The 19233-nt window shown below is 34.4% G+C and overlaps 1 protein-coding gene and 1 long non-coding RNA gene across 5 annotated transcripts; both read right to left on the reverse strand.

The window, feature by feature from the left end:
• Nucleotides 1–1730: 1730 nt before the first annotated feature.
• On the reverse strand, nucleotides 1731–4935 carry LOC131026030 (uncharacterized). The gene is made up of 3 exons (XR_009102204.1): nucleotides 4723–4935; nucleotides 2584–2648; nucleotides 1731–1988 (listed from the first exon to the last, which is right to left on the reverse strand). It is a non-coding gene; the product is annotated as an uncharacterized LOC131026030 (long non-coding RNA).
• Nucleotides 4936–12046: 7111 nt separating this feature from the next.
• On the reverse strand, nucleotides 12047–16042 carry LOC131026036 (probable sodium/metabolite cotransporter BASS5, chloroplastic). Of its 4 annotated transcripts, XM_057955814.1 has the most exons (9): nucleotides 15823–16042; nucleotides 15674–15712; nucleotides 15245–15333; nucleotides 14146–14270; nucleotides 13639–13832; nucleotides 13314–13566; nucleotides 12961–13214; nucleotides 12785–12867; nucleotides 12047–12579 (listed from the first exon to the last, which is right to left on the reverse strand). In XM_057955814.1, the coding sequence occupies exons 1-9, from the start codon at nucleotides 15965–15967 to the stop codon at nucleotides 12505–12507; spliced, it is 1257 nt and encodes a 418-aa protein (XP_057811797.1). In that variant the 5' UTR covers nucleotides 15968–16042; the 3' UTR covers nucleotides 12047–12504. The 4 variants fall into 4 exon arrangements, with proteins under 4 accessions (XP_057811797.1, XP_057811813.1, XP_057811807.1 ...); XM_057955830.1 differs by lacking the exon at nucleotides 15823–16042 and having other exon boundaries at nucleotides 15537–15712; XM_057955824.1 differs by lacking the exons at nucleotides 14146–14270; nucleotides 15823–16042.
• Between the last annotated feature and the right edge of the window lie 3191 nt (nucleotides 16043–19233).

Below are 19233 nucleotides of genomic sequence, written 5' to 3' on the forward strand. Positions count from 1 at the left end.
GAATTTCTATCATAATGAGTGGTCGATAATATTCATAGGACAAAGACTAATCTCAACTAATTTAAACACAATGAGAGACAACTATACAAAGCTATAGTTTGGGTGGTATACTAGGTCAGTAGACTAATACTTCTTAGTCTTATCGATAAAGGGAATCTACTATGACAACTCACGAGTTGCAAGGCTCAAAATCAACACAACATCAAAGCAAGGTGTTGTAGAAATTGTTCAAGAGATTCAAAAGAATGACCAGAGGGTATGAAATGATTAACTACAAGGTCGAACAAAATGACCTCGAGTAAGAACCCGTCTGGCTTTTCAACCGAAAGTTGAAACATATAGGTTTTCAACCCAAAAGACGTCTACTGAGATTTGGATCATGTGGACTGGCCAGGTCCAACATCATCACTTCCCAGTCACACGGGAAACATTGTCCCGAACTTGAGAAGTCGTGGACATACTATACATAACGAAACTTGAGTTCGTAGTGGCAGCTTAAAGCTCAAACTTAAGGTTCTAGTCCTATTGAACTAGACTCTTATTCCCCAAGGTCTACATACAGACAGTCGAACCATATTTTCTTATATAACTTGTAGTCCCAAAGACATGGGCAACAGTCCAAAGGCGTGTATACTGAGCTATAACAATTCTTATGTCGTCGTCAAAAGCTATACTAAAATCCCGATATGCCCGGGTAGTCTCTGCTGGGTCAAACGCGGAGCTTTCCTAACTATCGGAATATGCCTGGACGTAACCCTCTTTAATAGATAAGGGAAAGTGTGAGTCTTCTTATACGTAAGTAGACGTAAAACTCTTAAATGTACAAGGTTATGAACATACTATGCATAACAAAACATAAGTTTCATTAAGACAACTAAACTTATTTTAAGGTCTTCTATTCTAGTGGACTCGGATCCCATTTCCCATGTATGTCACAAATATATATATAACCCGCAGACAATCAAATCACGCCCTTTTTATAATCTATCGTGTAACATAAGTCGATTCGATGTTCCATCGTGTGTAAACATTCGAACGTAGAGACTTATGCTTAAACCCTTGATGCAATGTTTGCCTTGAATTCATCTTGTATCATCATTCCGTGCTTTTCCTTCAACGCCTACATGTCTTTTCATTCCTCTTTGTAATTCAAAAGAACCATTGTTTTCTTGTGGAAGCTGAAATGCTCTAAGTTCTCTATCATTCTTCTAAATCATCACTTCAAGAATCTAGATTGTAGAGATATCCTACTAATCCAGCAGTCTATGTTCTTTTAGAATCGTGATCATGCAACTTATAGCAATCTATGTTTTCTGGGGAAAGCATGTGTCAATTCTCTATCATTCTTCTTATTATATCATCATAACTGCAATGATATGCCATGAAAGGCAAAACATTCAACATTTCATCATAGCATGCTCTTTACATAAACATCTTCATGAAACAGTTTAGAACAATAACATCTTTAAAACGTTGTAACTGCAGTTACCTTTTTCCTTGATTGAGCACGATGCAATGGAGTGTTGAGCGGTGTCGTATTAACCCACGTATGTCTAGTGAATCAAACTAGACTTGGCTTTTTAGAATAAGGTTTCTAGTGCCAGAGCAAACGAACTGCTCTGATACCACTCTGTCACAGCCCACTATCCCAATGACGGGTTAACCGGGGTTATGACTTGGGGTGAACAATAAGAAACGGAAATTAAAGGGGATTTACTAAGTAACCAACATTAATAACAAACTAGTGGTATATATATATAACCACTTGGGTAATTCACAAATGAGTCTGCCATAACGACTAGACCCCAACTGAAAGTTAATTAAAATGAAGTAGTAATAAGTTCAAGTAGAAATGATAAATAAGTCAGAGTGTTTGCAGCGAAAAAACGTGTGAGTTATGCATATGGAGATGCATACTCAAGGTTTCATTACATAAACATCAAAAGGGAAATCCGCTCAACACCGATCCATTCCATCGCCTGCTCAACCTGCACATTTAGAAATACATGCAGGGCTGAGTATAAAAATACTCAGTGACATAAGCCGAAAATACAACATGCATACATATATAAATTGAACTGCCAACAGTAACACACAGGGGTTTTCTTGAATGACCTGCGCTTACTAAAACATTTCATTCATTTTCATAAAGGTGGATGCGCATCCCATTTTCAGTCTATATGATCCATATCTGTCCTTTCTGTCACGCGCCGGGAAGGAGGCCTCCTTACCACGGACGCCAAGACCGGTCGCAAGCGACTCGCGGTCTCCATGAGTGTACACGTTAACCCTAGCTAGCGACCTTTGTCTAGCATAGGATCCCAATTGGATTTCCTTTAAAGTTGGCGAACCAACACAGATAGGATACATATAAAAACATAAACATTTTTGGCAGTCAATCATTTCATAAACATTTCATTTCATTTCATGAACATTTCATTTTCATTTCATAAGAGTCATTTATCATTTGGGCATAATAATAAACTGAAATTAACAGTTAAAATCATCTCATGCATATATTCGTATAAGAGGCCTACGACACGCAGGGGATCTCTATATACGTATAGTAAAAGTAATGCCCACCTCAATTGTTCTTAAAGCTGGCGTGGAGTCGTTTCTTCTTCGGCTTCACTTTCTATCGCCCGGACCTTCATTGATGAAGAGTCGATAAGTTCGTGAAGAAATTGTCATAAGACAAAGTCTAATTCTACGTGCCTAGGGTATCTTTTAATGTTTTAGGGTTCTAGCATCCATAATTCGTTACATTAAAGACAGTCAAAAATCAATCATACCTCGTCTAATCTCATTCAAATACATAGGCAACACAAACACATAAGGCACATAAGAATCACAATCAAACATCATCAAAACATGCTCTGTTTTTACACTGACTCAACTTCAAAATTTAATCTGTTCTCACTCCGACATCTCCTGGACTCGAGACTCATACCGAAAGAACGATCTTCGAGTCTAGTTTCATATAAAAAAAAGTAGAGTCGAAAAATCCAAGTGGTTTGAGAGATATGACGTTTTTACCACGATCTACCATGTTCGGCAGTTTTGAACAATCGAAAACTTGGATTTTTGAAAAATAGTAAACGTTGTCAAACTGGGCTCAACTTTGGTGAATATCTAGCTAACACAATAAGGTTAATACCATAAAAATTTGGAAATCTAGATCACACAGGAAGCTACTGAAATGAATGACTCTTTCCTCTGTTCTCTGAAATTCTCGGTAGTAATGTGCAGTTTAGGTTTTGCATTTTAAAGAAGTATCAAACGAAGTTGAAATGGCTTGAAATGTTACCAGGGTACTCAAGACTCATGTAGGGACTTGCTATAAAATTTTCAAAGCTATTAGACATCGACAAACCGTCGATCACAGTAGGTCAGTAGGCCTACGAAATTCATATTTATAAGTCCTTAAAAAAAATAATTTATATAAATCAAGAAATAAGATTTTAATCCCAAAAATATTCATTAAAAGTCCATCATAATTTAAATAAAAGAACGGACCTCATTTAAAATAAATAGTCCCAAACTCGTTACGCACATATACTAAATCTTTCATGAAACATCCTTGAAAATAAACTTTGATGCATAGAAAATAATTCAACAACTTGAGCTCTTAAGAGGTTGTTTTGCAACAGACATCAAATCTGCCTCGGATCTCCAAATGAGGCTCCAAAAGACATTCTGGAAACTAGACATTTCAAGGATCATTCTCCAATTTGAATCGAATGAAAAAAAATTCAAACGAGCAAGATATGCCCTCTCAAAGATGGGTATTTAACAAGCAAAAATCTGAAAATTTCAGATTTCCAGATTACAACCAAGTCAGTGCGCTTTCTTTAAAAATTCATATCTCCCTTTACAAAACTCCACTGGGAACCCCAAGGGTCAATCTGGAATCTAGGGAGAGATCATAATACTCTACAGTTGGATTTACTCCAAGAACATTCATGGTTTAGAAGATATGACTGTCTAAAGTTCAGTGCACAAAAAGAGTTCAAGTTTGGCAGATTTAGAACATAAATCGGAAAAACCACTTTAGGCTTCACCAAAAATTCTAAAACTGAACAAGTAAGTTCCCAACATGTCAGTGAATATTCAGTAGAAAGATAGGCTTGAGAATCAAAGATTTAAGTCGGCCTTTGCCACCTCAAAGTCGTAGGTTTGTAAAATCTACTGGATGGTACAAGGAATAAGAACTAGATTTCAAGAATTTATACCGGTTGTTTCCCTTACTCAAAAATGGTGAGACCGATGTCAAAAGAAAGATACGGGAGTCTAGAGTGACATATTCAAGTTTCAAAGGTTTTCACCGATTGAAACTTTACCTATGGCCTCCCAAAGATTGTTTACCAAAAATGTATTGCAGATGGGCAGTGATGTTTACAAATTCATAAATAAATCATAAGAGCTCCAAACCTTATGAAATTTTACCAAAGTATAGAAAACATATGAAAGATGATACACAATTAATTTGGGAATTTTTGGGAACCGTTTGGATGGCTGGAATCGCCTTGCAAAACACTGCCGAGCAGTGTGCTTATGGCAGATTCGCTGCCTTACCTCATGCACGGTTTTTCACCCAATAAACTCTACCAAAATAATCATCCAAAATCATAAAACATATCCTCACATAATATAGCACACAAATGTGTAAAAATCCATGGCCATAAAGCATTTTCAGTTGAGAAAAAGCAAAGAAAAACTCACCCTCGAAGCACAACCTTCACTCTATAGTTTTCCCACACTCTCCCTTGCTTTGCTACTTCTCTTGGGGCTTCAAAGGCTTCTATGGAGTGTGATAATGGTGGGAGAAAAGTTGTGAGAGTGGGAGAAAGAATGTAGTGGTGGGGGAAAAGGAGTAGTGTGGTGGAGAGGTAGGAGTAGTGGTAGGGAAAAAGATTAGTGGTAGGGAAAAGAAAATATTAGTGATGATAGGGAAAAAGATTAGTGGTAGGGAAAAGAAAATATTTGTGGAGGATAATGGGGTGTTACATTAAGTAAATATAAAAATGTGGTGTAGTAATAACCCATGTGTAAGAAAAAAAATATATGTAAGACTAATCATCAATTAATAAAATGCTAGAGCATAAAACTCTTGTGATCAAAATTAGAATAAATAGCACTAACATTAGTGCACTCTCTCAATTTATAAATACATCATAGGAAAATAATTTGAGAAAAATATTGATGGAAAATTTTTATAACTCATCATTCCTAAATTTCTCGGTAAAAATAAATAAATACATAATTTTTTTTTTTGATTTGAAAACTCAAAATAAATCTTTGAGCTCCATCATTCTCTTAATGGACTCAAAATATATTTTGAGTGCATCATCCGTTGAAATAAAAATAAAAATAAATTATCACGTTTGTAATCATCAAATTCACATAAGTCCGTATTTTATTAATGGATGCTGAACCCTAATTACCATAAGAAATCCTTAAATCAATAATTAAAAGTCTATAATCCTTAATAAAAAGTCGGGGCATTACAAAAGAATCATTCAATCTTTCGCCGTCAGTGTTTCCTGTCAAGTAAAACACCAATAAATCTGCACTCGAGGAACGACACATAGCATCCCTAATCTGATGCATAAGACGATCACGACTGATCTGATTCACTGCCATGAATACGGCAACAGTATCTCCATTTACATACTCCATTCCATGCCAACGACCACTGTGTCGTATAATAATACGTTGCCACGACAACATCTGTAATTAAATTAGATAGAAAATACAACTATTTAGCATCAACGAATAAAAAAAACAAGAGAAACAGTTTCTAGTAACTACTTGATGGAGTACTCGATCGTATACACGATGGAGTACTCGATCGTCTACTCGATGGAGTACTCGATCGTTTATTCGATCGTGTACTCGAGTGGTGAACTCAATCGAGTACACCATCGAGTAGTGACAGTCTACCAATGATTGATATTACAACACAAAATCAAATTAAATAAATTGTCATCAAGTAATCAAAAACTCGATCGTGTACACCACCGAGTAGTGAAGAGCAACACGAAATTTTTCCAATATTATCACAATAAACATTGTTTAAGTACTTATAATCATGCTTTTGTAAAGGTATTTTCATTTATGAAATACTAGAACCCTTTTTTATTAGCGAATCATGTATTCGTCACGTGGCTTCTATCGAGTAATGAAGAATCCGATCGAGTACACGATCGAGTACACGACCGAGTAGTGAAGAAAAACCCTATTTTTTTTAATATTATCACGATAAACCTTTTTTAACTACTTTATAATCAGAATTTTGGAAAGGTATTTGCATGTCATCAAATACTAAAACCTTTTTGTCATTAACAAATCATATATTCTTCATGTGACTCCTATCGAATAAAAGAACTCGATCGAGTACACGATCGAGTACACGACCGAGTACACGACCGAGTACTGAAGAACAACCCTAGGTTTTTCAATATATCATCAAGAAAGAGATTTTTTACGTACCTTTGTAAATTCTTACGAGAATAGTGCACTAAGAGGGAGTATTTGCTTCTATTTTATACAAATTTGAACGATTTCTTGAGGAAAAACGAAAGAGCTTTTTTCCTCGTTTTCTTTCTTCCTTTTTTGCATGAATTTGGAGTATGTCTCCAACAACTCTCTTCAACTACTCTCTTCCAAGAAATTAAGTAAAAGGTGGCTTCATTTATATTACATTCACTCAATCAAGTATGTATATGAAAAGTAATTTGTTCCCTACAAAAGATATAGCTTCATATAGCTATTTTCGTAGATGGACATTAATGGTGGTTCATGGGTTGGTGGAGAGAGAGAGACCCGAGATAGAGAGAGATGTGGACGACGACGATCGGTGGCGCGACTGCTGCTGCTGGCGACGGCGCGGACGGCGGCGATCGGTGGCGCGACTGCTGCTGCTGGCGACGGCGCGTACGGCGGCGATCGGTGGCGCGACTGCTGCTGCTGGCGACGGCGCGGACGGCGGCGATCGGTGGCGCCGACTGCTGCTGCTGGCGGCGACGCGGACGGCCGTTCGGTGGCTGCTGCTTCGTCGCGACTACTGCTGCTGGACGGCGACGTGGTTACTGCGGCTGGCGACTGTGGCTGACGGCGACTGGCGTGGACGCCGGCAATGACTTGGAGGCTGGGCGGCGACATGAAATTCCAAACATCAACTTTCTTTTGTTTTTTTTTTAAAATCCCAACCCTATATATGTTGCAAACGTGAATGAATTAGAATGATAGAAATTGTTGATTTTCTATTGTTTTATTTATATATAAAGTTTAAATAAAAATATAATATAAGTATGAAATAAAAGTATTGAAAAGTCAAAGGGCACTCTAGTCTTTTAAGTTAAAAAGGGTTGTTTAACTTATGTTTCATAAGGAGGGGCTATATAACTTATGTTTTTATGAAAAATGGCTAAAAGTGATAATTCTCACTATGGTTAATGTCTGATGTCAAAGATCTCAAGTTCAAGTTTAAAGTGATGTTATCTTTAAATTTAACTGTTAATTGTTAATTTGTACAAAAAATGATCAAAGAAAAAGTTCAAGTAGTTAATAACATAAGCAATCTATGACTAGAATCGATGGCAGCTGATCACACAGCTCTTGACGGCGAGTTGCAAACTTGCAACTCATGGATATTGGCACGAAATAAAGGTTTCGATACGGGCACATCATGCAAGCCAACATATTTGTATCCCTTGGCCTTGAACGCGAGGAACAATGTCGGGCGTTGGACTTTAATAATAATAATAATAATAATAATAATAATAATAATAATAATAATAATAATAATAATAATAATAATACAACGCAACACTATTAAATAAAAATTAGTTTGCATTTCAATTAAATAATAAAAATAATCTTAATTATGCAAATAAGTAAAAAAAATCTTGAAATTTAGAAGAAAAAAAAAATATTTAAGAAAAGATAGGAATTAAGAGTCTTGGAAAATTGCAATATTTTATGGATTTTTTAATATTCTAATTACTTTCACTGTTTAGAAAAGATTAACCAAACACAAAAATTTAAAATTTTGAAATAATATTACTTTTCCAACACAAAATCCATGCTAAGAACTGTTTATTATAGGTTTATAACAATCTATAGACTTATAAAGTTATGAAAATAAAGATGAATCAATCTAACAGAATTTATTAAACTCTACATAGAATTAAGGCAATCCATGGAATTAGCAAAATCCATAGATTATAAAAAGTCGATCAAAATCTTTTAAATTCTCAATTGAGTACACCCCCCTAAATGTAGGAACTTTACTGAGCTCATACTACCCGATGAAGTCTAAAAAATGGATTATATTGAATTAATGTCAAGTTAATTTGTTCATCACAATCTAATACTCCCTTCATCCCATTGAAGACGACTCATTTTCATTTTCAATCGTTCCACTAAAGATGACTCATTTCTATAAAGACAATATTTAACTCTTGAAAAGATATGGGCACTATCACTTTTATCCGATTTAAACCTTCCTAATTTTCGTGTCGAAAAAAAAGTAAGTCGTCTTTAATGGAACGGAGGGAGTATCATTTTTATAATAGCATAAAATGGACGAAGGATGATGGAGCCGAGCAAGTCGACTACGCAGGAGCCCACGACCATGGTGAGACGCACCACCTGCGGCTGTGGTTGTGACCGCTAAGGTCTCTTTGAGCCCTAGCTTTATTTTTTGTGTGAATGGCCATCATTTATGCATTTTTATTGTGTTGATTTGAACTTCAGAGAAGATAATCTACACTAAAATAGGAGTTCGAAGCACGTCATCTCAATAAATCATGGGTTGATAGTTTGAATGAGGGTGTTTGGTGATGTTTTGTGCATTTTGGGAGTTATAAGTTAAAAATTAATCGAGTATGACAATTCTGACCTATAATCTACCGTTGGCTAAGGCTAGTTTTGAGATCGCCCTAGATGAATATGCTATATTAAGAGTTAATTAATCAAGATTGAAGTCCATTACTAATCTATTAATGTCTAGTCCCCATATCACTTTTTTAATTTCATAATTTTGCACTTACTTTTGTTTGATTTATTTTTCCTTTGTTAAGTAATCATTAGTTAATCAAACCACTCGTGTTAATGACTAGTCTAAATAATTTTAGTTCAATGAATTAGTAATAATTACACGAATATATAATTAATTCTCGTAGGATACGACCTTGCTCACCACTATTGCAATTACACTATGCACTTATAGCGTAGTGAAATTAAAAGGCGAACAAATTTTTGGAGCCATTGTCAATGATTAGTTAAGTTTTATTTCTTGTGATATTGTGAATATATGTGCTTATCTAATTTAGATATTACTTTACTTGTATTTGTTTTTATATTCAAAATCCTTTATGATTGTTGTTGACTTGTTGTTTTGTGTTGGTTGATAGGAAGTTTATGAATACAATGTCAAAGGATGCACTTCTTAATCCCATAGTCCTTGAAGTCAAAGCTTTTTACCGATACAACAAAGCAACAACAAAGATGGATAAGCAATCGAAGGCAAACATGACGAAGGATTTGGTTCGTCAACTTCAACGATAATAGAAGACAACGCAAGCACAACTAAATGGATAGGCCACAACCTCCATGTATTAGTGAAATGTTCCAACCCATGGCTCAACAAGGAAGAGTGAATGTCCCAAGATGCTAATATCATCAAACTCAAGCCTACCTTCATTAATATGATGCAACAAAATCAATTCGCCGATCTTTCTCATGAAGATCCAAATGGATATTTTTCGCTATTTTTGGAAATTTGTGGAATTATAAGATGAATGGAGTTTCGGGGGATGTCATTAGGCTTCAACTTTTCCCGTTCTCACTTAGGGGCATAGCTAAGACATAGTAGTAATCTTTGAAAAATTGGTCCATAACCACATGGGCCGGACAAGATAGCTATAAAGTTCCTTATTAAGTTATTCTCTCTTGGTAAAAGTAAACTAGAGCTGGCAAAACCCGGCCCGACCAGACCCAGCGGGCTTTTGAAAATGATCGGGCCGGGCTGGCCCGACTCGAATTTGACCGAGCTACCAATTTACAAAATCAACCCAGCCTCATCCGGGCTATCGGGCGGTCGGCCAAACCCGCCCAATATTTTTTTAATAAATTGTATTTTATTTTTACAAAAATTAAATAAACAAAAATCAATCCAAATATTATTATTATTATTATTATTATTATTATTATTATTATTATTATTATTATTATTATTATTATTATTATTATTATTATTATTAAAAAGCAAGGTTTGTCTCAAACCTCATTTAATAATGATTTCAATTCTTTTATTCTCCAAATATTTTAAATCCTCATTACCTCATTTAATAATGAAATACATATCTTTTTTTCGATAAGTAGAGATCAAATCAACCAATAACTCAAAAACAAACGGAATTAGAATATGTTTGAATTATGTAGACAGGAAATCAGTAACATAAAGCTTATAATTGAGAAGCCAACTGTGTCGCAACTCGCAAGGCCTGTTCGAGTTGCATTTAGGAATGATTTTACGGGAAAAGTAAGGGGTAAACCGTAAAATGGATAAATTAAGGTAATTAATATATCTAAAAATTAAAAAATAAAATTAAAAAACCAAATGATCGGGCGGGCTTTTTAGCCCAAAACCCCCGGGCTTTTTAGCCCCAAAGCCCGGTCAGCCCAACGGGCTTATTGGGCAGGTTTTTTTAGGCCCGTATTTTTTTGAGCCTCTATTTTATAAGGGTAATTTTAAACACAGCCCCCAAATCTTTCACTATAGCCCTCTTATTTCAAAATAATACAAATATTTGTAGATATACTATATTACCCTTATAATTTCCAGCTTTAAATTTTAATAAATAATAACTTAAGAAATATAAATGAGGATTTTAAGAAAATTAATCTAATATAAAAATATATCAAAAAACCAATTCACTTAAGCTAAATAAACCGTAAAAATAAATTCGATCGTGGAACAATTCTAGGGTTTATGGGGGTTATTCCTGAAATAGCATAATGAATTCTTTCATTATATCGAGCCTAATAAATTCAAAAAGTTTATGAAATTTGTCAACAATCTCTTTCTTCTTTTTTGACGGCAATGGCACGTCTTTGAACTTCTCTCACAATTCTTAATATATTATACCTTTGAATAAATGATTTCAGGTAATTAATTTCTTCAATTGTTTTCAAGATCCATATTCAATATTAATTTTGCAGCAGTTTTGTTATTTGCATTCCATTCTTTCTTCTATCGAGTCAAAGTGATTAATTGTTGTAATTAGACCTTCAAAGATGGTTGGGACTTGAGATTCATGATTTTGCTGGAGTTTGGAACAGAGAAATATGCTTTTTACCGATTTAAATTAAATGTAGTTCAACAACCAAACCTGAAAAAATATTTGATGATAATTGATAGGACCGTGGCTTCACAGTTTAAACAGATTTATGGTGAAGAGTTTTCTGCGGACGAATTGAAGAAGACGATTAAACATAGCCCCCAATACCATATATTCCATGATTTCCATCGGTACTAATTTGTAGATATATTCTAATTATATTAAGCAATTGGAGGCTATAAGGGCAGTATGGTATGTTTACTAATATTTTAAATATTTTTTAAATAAAAGGGCTATAGTGAGATATTTGGGGGCTATATTTAAAATAACCCATTTTTTAAAGCCCAATCCAACCCTAAATACGGGCGGGCCGGGTTGATTTTGCTAGCTCTAGGTAAAACTATGAAGTTCAAGAAGGATATCATCCAATTCCGTCAAATCGAGGGAGAATCATTCTATCAAGTTTGAGAAAGTTTGAAGGAAATGATAAAAAAGTGTGTCAACCATGGTTTAGATCAAAATACCATAATTTATTTGTTCTTCACCAGGTGTAGTGGCGAGATGCTGAAAGATATAAATGCATCAACGAATAGAGCATTGTTGTAAAAACCATGAAGAAGCCACACAAATAATTGAGAATATAGCCGTGAATAGTTACCCATTTCCGGTGAAAATGATCACGTTCAAGGAAAGTAAGCTTGGATCCGAAAACCAAATCCAATTAAATTGAGAAGAACAATAAAACGCCCATTCAACTTAAGAGGTCCATACAAGTTTTTGGTTTTTTTTTTTTCTCGAGATATTAGAATATACACTAAAAGGCCAAATGTTTAGTTTCTTTTCCTTTCTACTCTACTTTGGTTCATCGTCAATCTAGCCTTCAAATAAACTCTCAACATGTCACAAGACAAACACAAAATGGCTCCTAATTCTTAGAAATGTGTTCAAGAGTTTCAGAAAACATACCTTTAGTCGTGTGTACAAACTCTGAATCAAGAATCAGACGGCAAACAAACTCCTTTCGTGCATGCCATCTTTTCTTCGCTTCCAACACCTCAAGAGCATGTGTCAGTGTAATAGAGTTGTGAGTTGCACAACGCACCTCACTCTGTTATGAAATCCGTCTTTCATAACATGAAAACTGTATCTCGTCGTCTCATTGGGCAGCAGGTTCTTTCCTTCGAGCCCACAGCATCACAAGGGAGAATCCCATCAATGACATTATCACAGTCTGAAAATTCGCCGTGGAAAATTATCATTTTCACTAATATGGCAATAAAATCAGGGGTAAAGCTGCAAATTTTTTATTCCTACAGAGATGATATAATTGGACAAAGATCCGTAAAATTTATGGTGTAACATCTAGACACGAAGTTCCACTCAAAGCAGAATCATTGATGCCTTCTTTACAACGAAGATCATAGTTATCAACTTACAGAAATAGCAGGTGGAATGCTGACGAGAGGGTCTTGGAAAAACTTATTGGCAAGCGCAAGGCCTAAAAGACTGCTCTGCATGCCTGTTGAAGCGGCATAAAAATCAGTTCGACTCCATCATTGTTCATCCTGATCGTAATAATAGTAGTATGGTAGAGGTTTAGAAAATAAATAACCTGTCTCGTATGATAGTGTTCTTTGCAGAGCTTTTACATCAGGCAAATCACAAAAAGCTAGACCGGTGAGCCAGTATCCAGCAAGGAATGCCGACAAATGAAATGCAATCACCAGCAGCAACACTGAAATCCCAGAAGGGGACATCACTGACTTGACGTTGATAGCAAGTGGCGCTCCAACACAGAGAGCCGTCACAAATACTGAGAGCGGAGGCAGAATCGGACGAATTGCAGTACAAATTCTAGGAAAGAATCTGCAGGTGTGAGCAAACAAAAAGTAAGAGACACCTATTGTATGAAACAAGCGAGGTTGGATTAGGAATCGAGATATCTACTACCAACTTAGTACTTACCTATTCAGGAGCAACCCAGTGGCGATAGGAGTGACAACAATCTGCAGGATATTGGAAACCATTCCTTTCACATCAACGGGCAGCTTGGTCCCGATAAGTAGTAACGACAAGAAGGGGGTGACAAAGACTGCTGAAGCAGTGGACAGAGATGTCATGACGATGCTAAGGGGGGCCATTTCTGGATCTGTTAAAAATGTGGCATAGTTCGAGAGCTGCGCCCCACTAACACAAGAAGTTAGCATGATCCCAACAGCTGACACGCAAAGTAGCATAAGTTAAGGCCTTTTTTATCACTTCTCACAAAATAAATTACAAGAAATCTTACCCAGGGGCATTGGGAGACCGAAGATCGTCATTGAAATCGTACCAAAAAGATATCCAAAAAGGGGCTTGATGACAAACTGTCCAATGTAACCAGCAGAAATGGCTGCTGGTCTCCTAAATGCTTCAAGAAAATCTTTCTCGCTTGAATTAACTCCGACAGCAAACATCAGAAAGCCTAATGCTGGAGCATAATACCTAAATTAAAACCCCAACGATTTAAAATATCATTCAGATTGCCTCGCTGCAAGCTGTTATCTGAACCCACATTAAGTTTAACTGTCATGAGCAATCAAAAACCTTGTCTACTGTACACGATCACTCGTTTCATAACTTGCCATTAAGTTACATGAGGACAGTACGAGGTAGTTGAACTTCTAAAGTCGAGCCAATACACACATAAGGTGTCTTAACACAACAATCATCGTTTGTAGAACAGTGCGACAGAGCATGCCAATGATGCCATACAAATAACTCTATCATTTCGACTATTTTGAGGAATCGAACACACCTGTTAGTGAACCAAGTGAATGAGGGCGGGTATACAAGAGCCAATATTGTGCTCGCTAGAACCACTTGAGGCAGAAAAGAATTTGCTCCTTTCAAAATGGACAGTAAGGAAACTTTCTCCTGAATCTGAAGCCAGAAGCAAATTTACCCTCAATTTGGTATTGAGAGAAAGCTAGCAAAAGCCATGTTCTAAAAGATAAGAGAATGTATATGACAAAATTTTCCAATTACTCCCTTCTTTTTTAGCTATTCTTTTTTCCTTTGGTAGGAGAAACAAACATTTTAAAGACCAAGTGGTAGTGGACTCGAATCTTCAAAGATCTCAGGCATCAACCACTTTACGACTAGGCCAACACTTGCACATTTGTTTTAGCATTTCTTGATTTATAGCAGTATCAGTAGCTAATATTTTTATAAATTATAAATCTCATAACATTTTCAAGAATTATTCTCTACGGTTTTTTCCTCTATGCTCTATTAAGGGGTATGTGGTTAAGCTTATAAGCTCCTTTAAAGAGCTTATAAATTCTTGAGAAATGTTCGGCAAAATAAGCTCATAAACAACTTATATGTTGTAAAAATATGCTCTAATAGCTTATGAGCTCCCAAAAAAATAAGTTTTGCAACCCCAATTTATTTTTTTTAATAACTTATACGCAACAATCATTTTATATAAAAAAATAAACTATTATGGTTTGTTATCTCCATCATCCCTTTGTCCCTCTCTAGAGTGTTCATCACTTTCGGTGGTACGAGTTTTGATAAATATTAGGTGAGTGTGTTGTGAATAGAGAAAGTGACTCACTTTATTGTAGTGTTATGTGGTTGGGTAGTGTCCAAAAATAAAAAATGCACACTCTTGTGGGATGTACCAAAATGGCGAAAAGTGCACAATCTTGTGGGATTGAGGAAGTATATACTTCCAATTTCATTTTTTTTTTCAATTCTCTCTTTCTAATTAGGATTATCTCTCTCTAACTCACAATTCTATCTCTACCTTATAAGCTCAATTATTCAAATACTTTGATAACTCAAAGCTCTTGAGATAAGCTTTGCCAAATGCACCCTAAATTTCAAGAAAATACAGACATGATGGATACCTTAGGCGATTCCGATTGGTGCTCAAAAGGCAATTCCGGCGATAGATTATCTGGAGCATACTTGCTGATTAAAGATCTACTTATTCCACCTATATTTAACACAGTTAAGTAGAAAAAATAAGAGATAATTAAAAAAAGATAATGAAGAGAAGAACAAAAGAAACTACCACACAATGACACAACAGAAGCCTCTGTATTAGTTTTCAAATCTTAAAAAAAACGGAGTAACACCAATCTATGAGACATCACAAGGCCAATGCATATCGATCTATGCATTAAGAAGCAAGAATACCTCATGATATCAAACAAAGATCAGCAATTAACTCCACCAACACCATCATAGATTTTAATTCTATACAACAGAACATTCCTACCTGCACTAAATTACATAGAAATTTTGTTAGAGAAAAAAAGGAAACTAGAACTCACCCGAGCTTAAATGAGAAAGGAAGCTTGACGAACGCAATCCTGAAACAGAATAGGAATTCAATCAACAAAAATCAATCTTTTTCACTGTTCATAGGTTTCTTTTTTTGGTTATGTTTTTTCAAGGAAACGGTTAAAGAGAGAAGACCAACTTGAAAATTGGGAGGAATTCTGCAGAGAAGAAGCAGCGACAGCGGTGGGGGAGCGATTGGGAGAATGGAGGAGAAGAGAGGGGCATCGGTGGAAGGCGTGAGAGTAGTGAAGAAGGTTGCCATTGCCATTGACACCCATAATCATGATTCTGTATCGTAGTCAAATGTGGGGAAATGAACTTCAAACTAAAAGTGAGTTGTTGATTTTAGGCTGTCCAGGTATAACTAAAAATTAGTCGTAACTATATTTATAGTTGGTTTGATACAAATATACTCCCTCCGTCCACGAAAAAGTGCCCCATTTGGGTGCTGGCACGGGTTTTAAGAAAGTTGAAAAAGGTGGTGTAAAAGACTAAAATGGTAGTGTTAATGTATTGTGGTTACTTTTACTAATCTTGCACTAACTATTTGGCATTATTTTATTAGGTAAATTAAATGAAAGCATTTAAATGAGAAAACATTAAACAAAAGTGCCGATTCAATAAATAAATGAACTTGAAATTCAGAAAATAAATAAATTGGAAATAAAATTTTCAGAAAATAAATAAATTGAAAATTCGAAAATAAATAAATAAATAAACTGAAAATTGAGAAAATAAATAAATAAACTGGAAATAAATAAATAAATAAGTAAATAAACTGGAAAATAAATAAACTGAAAAATTCAAAAATAAATAAATAACTAAACTTGAAATTCAGAAAATAAATAAATAAAATGGAAATAAATAAATAAACTGGAAATAAATTAACTGAAAATTCAGAAAAAAAATAAATAAATAAATTGGAAAATAAATAAACTGGAAATTCGAAAATAAATAAATAAATAAATAAACTGAAAATTCAAAAATAAATAAACTTGAAATTCAGAAAATAAATAAATAAATAAACTGAAAATTCAGAAAATAAATAAATAAATAAACTGGAAATAAATAAATAAATAAGTAAATAAACTGGAAATAAATAAACTGAAAATTCAAAAATAAATAAATAAATAAACTTGAAATTCATAAAATAAATAAATAAATAAACTAAAAATTCAGAAAATAAATATATAGATAAAATGGAAATAAATAAACTGGAAATAAATAAATAAACTGAAAATTCAGAAAATAAATAAATAAACTGGAAATAAATAAATAAATAAATAAACTAAAAATTCAAAAATAAATAAATAAATAAACTTGAAGTTCAGAAAATAAATAAATAAATAAACTGAAAATTAAGAAAATAAATAAATAAATGGGATTGATTAGGTGTGGGGGAGTTGGTTTCGTAGTTTTAATTAGTGAGTTAATTGTGTGGGTTAATTGCATAGATTAAATAAAAGTGTGGATTTATTAATGACATAAGTTGTAAATAAATTGAAAAGTAAAGGGTATGAATGTACAAAAAGGTAAACAGGGCACTTTTTCGTGGACAAAAAAAAGGGGTAAGTAGGGCACTTTTTCGTGGACAGAGGGAGTACAATATACTCCCTCCGTCCACAATGTAAAATGCCTCACTTTGGTGTGGGCACGGAGACTAAGAAAGCTGAAAAATGTAATATGGATAAAATATAAAAGTAGTTGGCTAAAGTGATAAAAATATTGTGAGTGGGTCTACTAGTGATAAAGTGTAGCAAATATAGAATAGTAGTATAAAAATGATACTAAAGGTGTTTTAAGGTGGATCCACTAGTGGCAAATGATAGTAAATATAGGAAAAGAAGAAGAATAAAAAAGTACAAAAAGCAAAATAGGACTTTAATTTGTGGACAAAAATTTAAGAGCAAGTAGGGCTTTAAATTGTGGACGGAGGGAGTATGGGATAATTGATAGAGTAATGCTAAACGCTTAAACAGCCACATTGTGGCCACCCACAATTTACTTAAATAAATAATTTAATTATTTAACTTATTTTTTTAAAGAAAAATAAAAAATTTAGTTATTTTATCATATTCTCTATATTGTAGTTATTTTTTTGCAATTTTTTGGTAACTTTTTTATTTTTATTAAAAAAATAAAAATAAAAAAGGCAAAAAAATATAAAATAAGTACAGTGTAGAGAATATAAAAAAATAACTAAATTTTATTTTTATTTAAAAAAATAAATTAAATAAATAAAGATTTTCCTTATTATACTAGTTTATGGGTGGTCACAATGTGGGTGCATAGATTTATTGTAATTGATAAGTATTTATGAATTTATTGCTCCCTCCGTCCCACTGTATTTGAGACTATTTCTATTTAAGGCGTCCCATTGTAAGTGAGACTCTTTCCTTTTTTAGTAAAGATTTTATTCTTTAAACACATTTTCACCTACAAACAAAATACACTTTTCTTAATTTCCATGTAAAAAAAAAAAAGGTCTCACATACAGTGGGACGGAGGGAGTAAATGTCAATATCACATTTAATAGTACTTTTCCGTCCCTGAAAATTGTGACCTTATTATCATATTAGGATGTCCCTGAAAATTATGACATTTCCTTATTTGGAAATGACACCACAAACTTTCTCTCACTGTTTACAAAAAAGTGTGAGACACAATCTCCGCTCAAACACAATTATCACATTTTTTTCTTAAAATCTGTGCCACCTCAATTGGGTCACAATTTTTAGAGACAGATGGAGTAATACATACTCTTTCGGTCTCATTATAAGTGGCTCAAAACTTTTCGATACAGAAATTAAGGAGAATATGTAAACTTATTAAAAGTGATAGGACCTGCATTTTTGTAAGGGTTAAATTTCTATATTTATGGAAACATGTAACTTATCATGGGACGGTCCAAAATGAAATACAAGTCACTTTTAGTAGAACGGAGGGAGTATATATATAAAAAAAATATTATGGTACCATTCTTCTCAAGTATGATACAGAATCAAAAATATATAAATAGTAGATAACAGATCATTCATATACAAACAGTTTTGATTTTTGAAGCAAACAACATATTAGGGTATTAGAGCACTCACAACGCCTACACGATAGCCCCTACACGATAGCACTATCGTGTAAGTGTGCTATCGTGTAAGCGTTGCGGGAGCACCTTACACGAGGGCTACACGTTCTATCGTGTAGCCCATTTTCTCTATAGTGTGAGGCGCGTGTGATGCACGCACCTATTAAAAAAAATGAATTTGACCGTTGGCTGCCTCGTTTTGCGTGATTTTGACCGTTCAATTTTTTTTTCTCTTCTTTTTCTTCTATTTATTCTTCTTCTTCCTCATTTTTTCCCTACACCCTCACTTCTTCTTCTTCTTCTTCTTCATCTTCTTCCTTTCTTCCTCTCTCTACACCCCATGGATCCACACAACCCAAAATACTATAACCTAAATTGGTGCCCCGATCTATCCGACGATTATCATCCCAATTTATCGGGGTGTAACTTAGGGGATGCTCCTTAGTCCGGCGAGGAGATGCCTTCGGC

Source organism: Salvia miltiorrhiza, chromosome 1, assembly GCF_028751815.1.
Source record: "Salvia miltiorrhiza cultivar Shanhuang (shh) chromosome 1, IMPLAD_Smil_shh, whole genome shotgun sequence".
In the NCBI taxonomy this organism is placed as follows: Eukaryota; Viridiplantae; Streptophyta; class Magnoliopsida; order Lamiales; family Lamiaceae; genus Salvia; species Salvia miltiorrhiza.